Raw genomic sequence first — 14,032 nt, forward strand, 5'->3', positions numbered from 1 at the left:
TACTTGCTAATAGACACACGATGATAATTCAATTGTCTAAATGAATGAATAGAACACCACTCAAACGTTTGATTTGAACATATATGCACAATATTGACTCTATCAGTTATGTATTTGTTGTTTGTTCCGTTCTAATCGAACGGTACACGTTTACATTTTGAGTTAAAATCTTTTTTTGTTGTTATTAGTCTCTTAATAACCATTCCATTTCTCCTAATATGCGTGAAGGCTGTTATTAAATTGAATTATTTGTCTCGTTATTTTTCAATATTTGTATGACGTTTATTTTTGTGTGACGATTGTGAATAGAACAATTAACGATTCCATAGGTAAGACATGCTTATTAATGTTCATCAAATGTTTATTGAGTTTCATAACTTGTCTATATTTTATTGGTTCAGAAATCGGCTGAACAAAATGAATTTATTCTGTCATGCAAACATTATTCAAACTGCGTTGTTTATATTAGTTATATAAATTAAAATGAGAATTTTTGAAAAAAAATGTCGAAAATACTGACTTTTATTCACGAACATCATCCAAATGCGAACATTTCTGATCATCATTAGATTTAAATTCAATGATCCAAACCTATCATGTTCATCATGTTACCTCAAGGTCTTTATCCCGATGGCTCACGAGATCGTGATCACCTAATGATGAATTCGAAACTTAAGTAATGTAGTCGCGGCTTTAACAGTTATGCACATGACGTCAGTTTATAATAAAACTTGGTTTTGAAGTATTATTATAGCTAAATACATTAATTTTATTTTCAAGAGGGTGATGATGAAGCAAGTACTGATCACAAGTACAAAAACAGTACAATAATTATAAACAAATAACTTTGAAAGGGTTTGACTTGATAATCTCAGATTAATTGAGGATTGGGTAGATTGTTAATAAAAAACTATATGACTTATTATTCTCACGAGTACGAAAATATTCTTACAGGTATTTATAAATATTTGTCTACGCAAGATACTCCATATCCATTAGCCAAGCACCATCAGCAATAACCTGTTGTGGCAGAGAACAAAACAGCTCCCAGCCCAAAAAGTAAATCAAAAAGGACACTAGAGATGGATAGGAAACGCTTTTCGGAAATCGTCCAAGCGTAGTACAGGGAAGTCCCAACTCGGAATCCTAAATACAAAAAGAAGAGAGTCAGACCAAAGAATACATGGCTCCAGGAACCGGAGATAGACATCAAGAGCAAGGATAGCCACTTAGCAACAACTAAAAAGGAGGACCCAGAACAAAGTAGTCTGGAGAATCCTGGTCAGCAGCCCATGCTCCACAAGGGGTATTGAGTAAAACAATTAAATTTTCTACCAATTGAGAACGAAGTTTAAGCGTCAGAACCAATCTGGTTCAGAAAATTCCAAAAGTTATAATAGCGTTTCAGTCTCTCCTACCATTGGATGAGTCCTCATGTGACTCAATAACTAATGTGATATTTTTTACCATTATAAGGCCTGTGTTCAGCAACAGTAAAGGGGATAGAGACCTGTAGTTAATTTGATTCCTTGTCATTATGCTACTTCAGTAGGACGATTTACAGTGTATTCTAGTCAGTATTATCATAAGCGACTGATCATGCACGCAGAACTATCAAAGGCGATGTAGATGATGGGTTGTGGTTTAGTAGGAAGGATGAAGTCGACCGATGATCACGCCTGAGTGTTCCTCATAATCTTTTATGGTCTAAACGATGTAGGTTTCTTTGCAATATTCTATTTTGTGAGGACAATAACGGACTATGATACAGATCGAACCATTCTATGTAGTATAAAAGTTGCATAAATAAGTAGCATATAAAAATGTAAGATTCGCACAGATTCAGTGAAATTTTGCAACAATAGTGTTGACATCCTGTTCCATATTATATGCACAATATGAGTGGAAATAGTGAACCACTTACTATTATATTATGAAATCATGTATCAGTGACTAACAATAATCTAAAAAAGAACTTTTAACCCTAGTAACAAATAAGTACAGCTGTGAACTTCTTGTTATATCAATGTAAATTTCTTCAAATAATACAAAACATTTAAATATTTGTCTTTCTTTGCATTTATATTTAAACACAACAGCTGTTTACAATAATAATCCTTTTTTTTTAAAGTAAATATATGTAAGATAAAGCTGGTATTATCTGTCAAACTGCAAATGTACTAATAATACTAATATCATACCAGTACTAATATATAGTATTATCAACAGACCTTACATTAATCAGTATTACTTATAAGAATAGAATTGGAAATAGTGAATCTTAAACAAACTATTCATGACAAAATAGTTATGTACATTATTGTTAATAAAAGCAAATTATGTAATAAGCTCATATCTCTAATAGATAAACATCTATATATTTCTTTTTTCTTTAAGACTATTATTTGTAATTTATTTTTCCTAGGTAGTTATAGTTCTATGCTAGGGTTATTTGTCCTTTTAATATTGTTACTTTTCTGAATAAGATAATCTCAGCAATAAATTAAATAGGGCAGAATGTAAATGTAAAATTATTACAATGATGATGAATAAAAATCGTGAAAATGACTATACTTGATATGTTTATCTGTAAGCACATGGTAACATGCACATACACAAACATACAGTTCTCAATGGGGAAAATATATGCTAATAAGGAATTTGTTGAATTGATTATTTTATATATCTTGTACCATGACGTAATATTTGTCACCATCTTGGTATAAATTAACTCTATTCTGAAATATGACGGGAACAAGTTAAAGAAGTACTAGACAGTTATTTTTTTTATGTTCTGAAACTTTCGAGAAATACAGACATTAAGATTTTGCAACTCACAAGATAGTGGTTAAAATAGCAAACTGGAATTTATTGTGGAAAACACTATCCTACTTCTAGTTTCTTATTATGAATCTCATTGGATTACCAAATAATTGTTCATAAACCATTTAAAAATCAATATAGAAAACTACTTTTGCCGTAGTAGCTTTAAATTGCTCAATTCAAAAAGAAAAACAATCTTTATCATAAGTCTATGTCAGATGAAAAAGACTTAACACAATTAGAAACCGTTTATGCTGGTTAGTATTTTATAGGGAATATGTCAAAGACAAATATCACATGAAAAAATATATCTTGAAACTTAAAGCAAACGACAGAAGTTTGTTCTACTTTTGGAATAAAATATGAACAGTAAAATGATTCAATTGTTTAGAAATTCTTGACTTTCTATGTTTCTTCAATTCACTTTTGTTTTAAAGACCAAACAGAATGTACTACTGCGAAGTCCCACAATAGGACGAAACGGCCGTTCAGTGCCTCTAAGTTTTCCATCGTGGCCTAGGATCAATTGACTCATGAACTTAACCACTGAAATGACTATAACATCCATAAAAACCCCTTTTCAGAATTTTTTCATTGGGTCAGTATGATGCAGTAAACATGTTTTAAAGTAACAAGAGTAAACTTTATTTATCTTGAAAATGAAAATGTCTTTTCTTTAAAATAAACCTACTTTCATAAGGCATTCAACTTCTTACAGTGTTTATGAATATACATAGAAATAATACACATGGTAACTCTGTTAATTTATGTGAATATACTTTCAAAACAATGTTAAATCTCATTTAGACATTTGCATAATCTATAAAAAATTGAGTAGCCAAGAGATTGGAATTATGTCATTTTTCAAGAATTCATGTATTTATTGACTAAACGAAAATACAATAAACTTTGACCAATCATTTATCTTATTTTGTCAATCTCTCCATTACATACATAACTAACTTATGTATCCTGGTTATTAATATTCAGTCTAGAAATATAGTTCAATAATATTCTATAGACAAAATTGATATCTCTTAAATAATTCAAACTAATACAGTAAACAAAAGAAACCTGATGAGTCATTTGAAAAAAAAGAATGGAAAAAAAGAACAGTTTAACGAAGAAAATATTTTTTCGGACGAAATCATTTACAATCATAAATATAGTTAACTAAAATACTTAAATCCATAATGAAATTTAAAAGAAGTGGTGCATCATGTAAAATGTGATTGAAAGTGTTTCCAAGTATCAAAAAATATTCAGTAATGAACCAAAGTAAGAAGCGCTGGAAGTGGATAGGACATATATTGAGGAAGGCACCTAACTGCGTTGCAAGGCAAGCCCTCACATGGAATCCTCAAGGTCAAAGGAAGATCAAAGAACACATTACGTCGAGAAATGGAAGCAGATGTAAGAAGAATGATCAACAATTGGATAGAACTAGTAAGAAAGGGCCAAGACAGAGTGGGTTGGAGAATGCTGGTCAGCGGCCTATGCTCCATTCGGAGTAACAGGCGTAAGCAAGTACGTAATGGACCAAAGTGAAAATAAATTACAAAGAAAAAAATGTGTGATAACTGTTAATCAATTGTTTGAAATAACTAGATATAGAAAAGAAGTTATGCAATGACCTAATGCCGTATGAAACATTATCGAGATAATGACACTTTATAGAACACATGTAACTATTCGCTCCGTGGATATAAAGAACGGAATAATTAAATTTTGTAACAGCCAAATGATAATTATGGAAAAATAATGAGGGAATGATTAAACCTCAGATTTATGTGATAATATACGTACAATAGTTTTTATCATCCTGCTCTTTTATGCGTTACATACATAGAAATAGTACACATGGTAACCCTGTTAATTATGTGAATATACTTTCAAAATAACGTTAAGTCTCATAAAATTTTGGTAGTCAAGCGATTCAAATTATGCCATTTTTATACAAACATATGATTGTACAGCTTGATAATAAATTCATTAAAAAGAGACCCCAAAGCTGAAATTCTTGGTTTAAATGTTTGAAAGAGAACTATGTATCAATAAATTATCAAATGTTTTGAGTAATTTTTAATGTTATTAGTTGAATTCATGAGTCGATCTAAGTTAGACCACCGGAAGTGCTGGACGGCCGTTTTGTCCTAGTACGGGAGTTCTCAACAGTGCACATCCACGAACCCAGGACCTATCACTCTTACGCATGAACGCCTAATCTTTAGACCACTGAGCCGGTATCCAACGGTGTTAATGTCTAACTACAATCAACCCATGATCTTGCTCAACCCTTCATTCATTGTGTGTGGTAAATAATTGTCTCCATCCGACACCGATTAGGCTTTACTGGTCACCGCTTCTCACTAGAACTCTAGGAAATTCATCTTGAAGCTAGTCACTAGTAAGCACATGACTGTTATCAGGATGAGGTGTTGTAGAGATTGTATCAATTTTAATAGTTCTATGAACTCATTTGTAACAGTTCCTACAGTTAAACTGTTTTCTGATGAATAGTTTAAATATACATATTTGCTGATAGACAAAATGTGAATTGAGCAACAGTTGCTTTGTTACTATTGTATTTAATTCGTTGTCTCATTAATATGTTTAATATGATCAGCTTTGTACTATAGATTTTAGTTACTGCAAGAAAAAAAGATACTTTGGATATAAAGACTGATGTAATTGAAATACACCACATTTAACAATCACATCATTCACTTAATGGTCATTTTAGGCAAAAACGAAGAATTATCAAATAGCGATAAGAGAATTTATATCAAAAAGCATAAATTTCATTCTGATAACACCTTTAGACAGTGAAAATGAGACTAAAAATTACCAGGGTAGGTTCAAAGTCGGAACATTTTAAGAGAGCATAACTATTTGTGCTTAAACTTGAAAAAAAAGCCTGATAATAGTCTTTCTATGAAAAGAACAGTGTGCTTATTTTAAGACTAATCCTACAACATGTTCCTATTATATGTTTGGATGAAATGCCAACTCCTTTTGTAATACATCAAACAAATAAATACAGTGATGAGAATAACTAGACCTACCTCATTTCACTTTTAATATCATCCAATGGTTTTGAATTAGGGATGTTAGAATATTTATTTCTCCGATTGTTCGTTTCCTTATTATCTTCCAAATCCCATATTTGTAATGGATCATCAGATAATGCCATGCCTTTTGACAACATCATCTGAGATTCGTGTTCATCCAACGCTATATCCCCATAGTATGCAGCTATAAGTGGAAAAAATGTATACAAGAGACTAAACTATGCAGTAATTGAATACGAAAGTGAAGAGTAGTTCAAAATAAATACAGCACATGTTTAGTGTGCTACACATAAACTGGAAGGCTATCAAACTTACCAAAGAACATAACTCTGTAAACGGTGACTTTGATTGATATCAAACGAATTAATATAATCATTTAGTACACTATAAACCTCTGTAATTAGGTTGACTATATGTCAGCGATTGCACTATTAAGTACTTCTGTAGTAAGATTCTTATTAACATGAATATTTCTGGAAAAAAAATTGATATAGTGCAATAAACATTTTCTCTGTTATTATTTTCAACGAAATATGCTATCAAACAGCAAATTTGATTCATATTGTACTCTTCAACAGAATAGATTAATCCTAAAAGTTTGTTGTTTCATTAGATTAATTTTAATGATCGAGTTTGAAAAAAATATGATAATACTGATACGGATGGATATTCAACAGCGGTTAAACGATTACTTTTGAGATTATTTTCAGAAATATCATTATAGAGTAAATGACAGGACTGTATTGAGTATCCTTTGTGAATCAATCTCATTTAGAATACCGTCGAAATCCAGAGGGCAGTGGACAGATGTTTTACCCCTCATAATGCCGTACTCAGGACCCTACGAGGATAAAACTCAGTGTTTTGGAGGAGCAAATATCATGGAAAGTGCAACTCTTGGAATGTCATCTGTACAAGCTAATGTGAATGCCTGGGTGTGTGGGTGGATGAAATATAATAGTAAGAGTTTGGCTGCAGTCTTTTATTTTGAACTCAAGGCTGTGAAAAGAGATAATGGGTAATGACGGACCAATAGGAGGTTCATTGCATCATATCATTGGTCGAGTCTAAGAATGATTAATTATAGACAGAATAACAGACAAGTTGTAAAGTTATAATGGAAATCCTGATTGGCGAACCTAGCATGTGGTGTAAATCAAATCGCTCAGGCTTAACAGTCATCGACATAGTGTTCAGAATACTTGGGTGTTGAGGTGAATGTTTAAACATTAAAACCGAATTGGCGTGAAATTGAACAATTCTAAGTTCAATCGATTTCCGATATAGCTCGACGACCATTCAATACAACTGTTGACAATTACTTCATTATCGATAAGTGTGAACTGATCAAATTATTGCCATTTTCTGTTTTGGCATATCAATGTTCTTTTAAAGGCAGTGTTTGGAGATACACCTTTCAGCAATCTCTTTCCACTTTACATGTATATAACTTTGAGATTTTGTAACCTTAAAAGATATTTGAATGGTTTGTTAAGAAAATGATTACTTTTTACTACATGGATAATTTTAAAACATGTAATAATATCTGACGTGTCTGTGTATTTGTAACTGAACATAGGATAGAATGATAATGATTATAAGGAAGAAGAATTGCATTATTATCTATCTATAATATGAATTATAGTGTTTGATTTCAAAAAGTCTGCCAAATACTTACAAGATGTTTCTTGATCCAAATCATTTAAAATACTTGCTAACAATGTAAAGTAATGAATAATCTGTAACTTCTACCTGCAGAGAAATTTAATTTATACCTATGTTTGTATTAAAACAACTTCATATCCTTCAAATAAGTGTTTTTCATGAAGAAGGAAAACCATTTACTACGTTACAGTTCTTCTTAAATATAATTATAATTACACTTCAAGGCTTTGATACTTTATCTTGATATAAATGAACAGTAAATACTAGGCGCGTATTTAAAAATAATCGAAGAAGTGGTGTATCACCGATAGGATTTTCGAATAGTGAGTAAGAAATTAATTCGCTATATGACTGCTTATATTACTAAAGAAACTATGTGTATAGTCTAGCTTGACCTATCGGTTACTAAATTCCCGTAAAGTCATACTAGACAAAGTAACCAATGTCTAAAAAATACTTGCACACGTTAGGTCTTTCAACTGTCTAGTTTTAATTTTTCTTATCGGTTATTAAATTAATGAACGGTTATTTACCAAGTATACAGAATACTCTGTTGTTCATGCTTTATAAACTTAAATCTAAAATAGGTCCACTACAAATACTAAACTAGAACCCTCATATACTTATTAATAACTATTTGATGTCATTTAAATTTCCTCCAGTGGAATTTCAGTTAACAAAATATCTATTCTGTATAGGAATCATTGCTAATCTATTAAGGCAGTTACGATTGTTGCTGCTATTCTAGTACTTGCGTGATACACGATTAATGTCACCTTACTTACTAAATGTAAAAACTTGCTCTTAAGAGTAATTACAATGAAACAAATTTACATTTAATCTTCCGTTGAAGATAACAATCATGGGCATAATGATAAATGAATAATATTTCCAAGTGATTCACTTTACTTCTTAGATGATGTACAAAATATATCTCATAATTTCCCACCCCCTCCCTATGTTATCAATCATAAAAATTATTATGATCGTTGTGCTATCAGCAAATTGGCCATCCTTAGTAAGATTAATTACTTTCATAGATGCTTATGGATGATACGTTTTAAAAGCCATTCATAGTTAAAACCATTAGCTACAACCCATTTAGCTGTGTCCTACAATACTAATATTTTCAATAAATTACTGTAGCTCTAAATAACAGAAAGGCTCATCCATCAGTCTACCGAATTATCATAGCTACATTTTACACCAAAACTTACTGAGAACATAGAATATCCAGGCAATAAAATTACTAATTTACTAAGTGAAAGTGTTACAACTTTCCAAATAACTTGCAAGTAAGAAAAGTATAAGTAATAGATAAAATTCTATTCTTGGCAGACATAAGGAACCTCTGATAAAACTGCTTTTAAGTAAATTCACTATGTTATTTGTATACCCGTTTATATACAATATTAACGCTGTCCACATCAAACACTAATAGGTGATGTTCCCTTCGGTAATGATTTTAAAACACATATTTCCATTGTATCTAAGAATAGTTTATTCATAGCGTAAGTTCCTTATAATTCATTGTTTCAATGCTGAACCATATCTGAAAATTAGGGAAACGCTGTTAATAAATAACATTTCATCAAACACTTTGAGATTTAGTTGGGTTTACGATATTAAGCATTTAGTTGGTTAAAGCATTTTTGTTGTTGTTATTATTAATAACTTTATACATTTACATCTACATCAACCACCTCCTTGTATAGTTGCACCAGAGATATTATCTAAACTGACAAAAATCTTTTCTTTACTACGAAAGCTTGAATTAAAGAAGGTTAAATATCCAAAAATGTCCATATATATTTCCGATTGGTTCATGTAATAGAATAATTGAAGCATGAATTTATACATTTTCATATGTAGTTGAAAACTAAGAATATAACTATGATATGATCAACTTATTCTTTCCTGTCAATACAGTAGTGAATTTTCTTCCCAACAATTAGTCACTCTTTGGATAAAGACTAAATCGAAAGTGCAAATGATTAAAATTTCTAATAACAAATTTCTCAATACAGAAACTTAAAAATGTAAATGAATCCTTCTGTTCTTCCTCCATCTAACCGATCAATAATAATTTATGAATCGTGCAGTCAAAAATCTTCTAGTGAGTATTACATAAGTCATCGTTTTAAGATTATGTAACCATTTAAGAGTGTGTGTGTGTGTTCCTTTCAGTGGCTTCAATCAAACGTGTTAATCGTGATGTAATGAAATTCTGAAAATTTCAAAATTGTAAAGCAAAAGCATTCTTTACTATCTCCTTTAAATGGTCAATATGATGTGACAAAATAATTTCTTTTACACGTTATGTTATGACATAGATCATCATATTTCGTCAACATTTCATCGATTATTCTATTTGTTATAATTTTCATCGGATTTCAGAAAGTACTAAAGTTTTTGATGTTTACGTTAAGATGGCTCCGAAAAGCACGGCGAAGCCTTCAAAGGCTCTAAAGGAGTCTAAGAGACTCCGTCTAATCAGTACCTGATAGAACCCTCTAGAAAGTTAATGTGGCATGTTATGATTGAACATTTGCATAACTTTCCTCCTTGCGGATTGGTTGGATTATAATAATGTTATAGCCAAGACTAAAAATCACAAATACTCCTGTTTTTATATGCATCTCTGATTCCTACCGAATAATCGTTTCCCCTGCCTCTTCCGTGTTTTCATATGCGACTGTGAAGTTCTATATGTTCGAGTACGGTTAGTTGTATACTGTACTGTGTCATAATCAAGGAGAGAACGTAACAGTTTAGCAAGCAAGAAAACTGGTGGTAACTTCATTTCCCTCTTTTCTGAAGTTGTAATTTTAATGTTATCCAACTAATTAAATATTTTTAATGCCAGTACCTTTTAAAATTCAACCAATTTCTAATTTAATACTAAAAGAAAACACAAATGACTCCTTAAAAGTCACTTGTATTTATGGAATATTTTAATATGACATTGTAATATTATCGAATAAAAACTAAAAATGGAATGACCTTCTGAAAGACTAGAATGCAAGATCTAACTGGTATCGTCTAATTGTTAGAGCTTGTAAACTTATACCAATCAATCTATAACCAAACCACTAATCTAAATTTTAATTAGGCTAGTTAATAAAAAATACTAGGTTTTCTGACAACAGCTTTATCCACCTGTTAATTCATAAAGAAATATTGGTGACAAATATTTAACATTTTATTAATTCATTTGACTTTTAATTATTGAATTCATGAGTTAATTGAAGCTAGACCACCATGGAAAACCTGGAAACCCTGGATGGCCGTTTCTTCCTATTGTAGATTTCTTCAGCAGTGCGTATCCACGACCCCGCCTCTCTAGATTCGAACCCAAGACCTATCGGTCTTGCGCGTGAACGCTTAACCTCTAGACCACTGAGCCAGTATCCAACGCTGTTAATGTTGTTGTTGTTGATGATAATAAAATGTTTTGTCGATGTCTGGTTATTTCAACCTATTTCGTGTCTGATGTAACAATCAACATGTAGATAAATAATTCTTATTGAATGACAAAAGGTTAACAAATTGAAATTGTTTTTCTGTCTGTATTATATTTTACTTATTATAAAACATAAATTTATTTCATATTCTTTGTTTATAAGTTTATATCATGTGAAAATTTGAAAAATAATTTCCCCCTTAGACTCATTGAAAGAATCCCCTATCAAAAGCATGTTAACCGCAAGAAAATTGTGGGTTTCCATTATTTAGAGGAAAAAAAACACTTATTATATATGTAATGACATTTCACATAATATAATTGAATTCATATTATTTCTCTCGATTAAATGTCACTTGTGAAATCTCAAATATTCACAAACAATCAACCATTTATCCTACCTTCTTCCCATTGATATATTTGGTAACATTAAACTATGATGTTGGATTACTAAAGCTTAGTCTAACATTTAAGTAGAGAAAAGCGAAAAATAAGAGAAACAAACAAACAAAGGGACATATCTAATCAATGTAATAATCACAGTGTAGATTATGGATCACTTATCATGTCTTATAAAGTTATTACAATTTATTGTCATTTCTTCTTTGTAAATACTAAATTAGTTTGTGTACATTCTCGTTTACAGTTAAATGTAGCATGGGTATAAAACATGGATACAAGATTTTGAAAACTATGACTTTCTAATGTTGTACTCATGATCTAATTGATTTGTTTTGACATTCAATCAAGAGCATTAAATGAAAGTAATGGTAGGTCTTGTATAACAACTCTCTTACTAATTATTATTTTCATTAAATAATAATTTAATAATCTTTAGGTCCCACTACATAATGATGACATACATTTGTGGTTTATTGAATAAATAATAAAATTTGTTGGTATACTACAGTTAAAACAAAGTTAAAGTTGGTTTTTCATATTGCACAACATAAATACTCAAGTGATAACTCAATAAGAAGATCAATTCTGAACTGCATAAATTGATAATCTGTTTAAAACATTTTCATAACCAGATAACACTGAAAAAAAAAGCTAAATCCCACGATTCCTTACTTCCTTCCTCACATAATTAGTTAACTTTAATGTTTTGAGGAAAATCTATGACGAAAATAGTATTTGGTTGAACTTCACGGGTAACGGCTTCTCATTAGAACTCCAGGAGTATCTCTTGAAGTCAGTCACTAGTGAGCAGATGATTATTATCAGAAGGGGTTTTGTGGAGATTTTAGAAATTTCACTGGTTGAAATCATGGTCTAGCTTCAATTGATTCATGATTTCAACCAGTGAAATTTCTAAAATCTCCACAAAACCCCTTCTGATAAAAAATAGTATTTGTTATTATAGAATAATAAGCAAAAGATAGTTCATAACTAGAACAAATCAGTTTACTGAAATTATTTAATTACATAAATAAACAATTAGAACAAAACGCGCGTCCTCCATTCCACTGCCAACCACTATCCATCTTTGCTTATAATGCTTGTGAATTAAGGCAATATCGAGGCAATACACATAGTATGCACATATGCCAATAAGAGACTGATCAATTGCAGTGCTAAGCATCAATCGAGAGATTCAAGTAAACAACATCAAGTGAATTTCAACTTCGCCCCAATACACAAACAAATGGCTATCAGGACTCAGTAGCTATGTGGATAACGCGATGGCGTTTGAAGCGAACGGTACAGGGTTCGAGTCCCAGGGTGAACATCACCTCAGATACAGGTACATCCAGCTGATGAATTCCAAATAGAACGAAACGGGGTCCTCGATTCCACTGCTGGCCACTATCCCTCTTTGCTTAAAACGCTTGTGAATTAAGGCAATATCGAGGAGCAGCACCTATGCTCTACGAGGAAATAAACAACACATTTATAAGTAGTAAAAACCACGGCTTTATGATCATCAAAGGATTTTTTAAAATAAAGAGGGGAGGAATTACAGTGAATGTCATCCACTATTAGACATCCATCGATAATTGTAGTAAAAATAATAAAGACCGGTTTTATGAGAACCAGCAGTATGTTCTAGAGAAAATTACATGAAAAGGATTGACTATCCTGATGGATGACGTAAATTCCAAGTTTGCAATGGACACCACTGTGTATTGAGCGCATCATAGGGGTACTGAGAGAAAGAAACGAGAATAGTGAGAGACTGGTAAATCTATGTGCATACAACAATATGGTCACAGGCAGAAGAGGTTTTCTTGAAAAATACATGGCATAACTGGTAATCGTCAGGTGGTGATGATGATTCGAAGTCAAAGCTAAAGAACCTTCGAGTAATTGGTCAGGGAATACTTCATTAGTTTAAAATAGCCTTCTTTTGAGATAATAACAAGCTTAGTGAGTTCAAGATAGCTCTCATCAACAAGTTTAAGGCCATACTAGGGCTACTATAAAACAGGGAAAAAACTTCGTAGAAAAATTGGAAAGAAAAAAATTGCCAATAACTCCCACATGCGAGGAAGTGCTGATGCCAAGAAGCACTAGCAAAAGAATGAATCGTTATCAAGGCTGTGGGCAAGACTCAAGTTGCGAAAAGCAAGAAGACAGCAGTCAACAAGTGTCGAATAAAAGCAAGGAAAGCCAAGACACAGGCTGGATACACAGAAGCAAACAAACTGGTGAAAAAGAGCATAAAAACTGACAAACGCAAATATCTAGAACATCTAGTAAAGACAAAAGAAAAACCTACAGGCGAAGGAATTATGAAAGAACTATACGATAAACCAAGAAGCTTGCAGGGATATATGTTAAACCAGAACGACCAGTCAAGAAAACAGAAGGCAAACAAATTACTAACGGAACAGATGCGTAGAGGAGTTTTAAGAGCTCTTCCATAACCTTTAGCTTGCGACACATGACTAGCTTTAACTACAAATCCTCGAACTGAAAAGAAAAGAGACAGACTAAAGAACCTACAAAGTTGTTTGCTGAAGTTATTTGCCGACATCATGACTATGAATAGTACTGTGCAAAATCT

General features: G+C 31.7%; 1 protein-coding gene across 1 annotated transcript in view; it reads right to left on the reverse strand.

The window, feature by feature from the left end:
* Nucleotides 1-14,032, reverse strand: part of TLL1 (Dorsal-ventral patterning tolloid-like protein 1) — an 82,885-nt gene that overhangs the window by 50,229 nt on the left and 18,624 nt on the right. The window contains exon 3 of the mRNA XM_051210636.1: nucleotides 5,889-6,078. Within this exon, the coding sequence (XP_051070650.1) occupies nucleotides 5,889-6,034 (146 nt within the window). The 5' untranslated portion in view covers nucleotides 6,035-6,078. The remainder of the gene's footprint in view (nucleotides 1-5,888; nucleotides 6,079-14,032) is intronic.

Source organism: Schistosoma haematobium, chromosome ZW (assembly GCF_000699445.3).
Source record: "Schistosoma haematobium chromosome ZW, whole genome shotgun sequence".
NCBI lineage: Eukaryota > Metazoa > Platyhelminthes > Trematoda > Strigeidida > Schistosomatidae > Schistosoma > Schistosoma haematobium.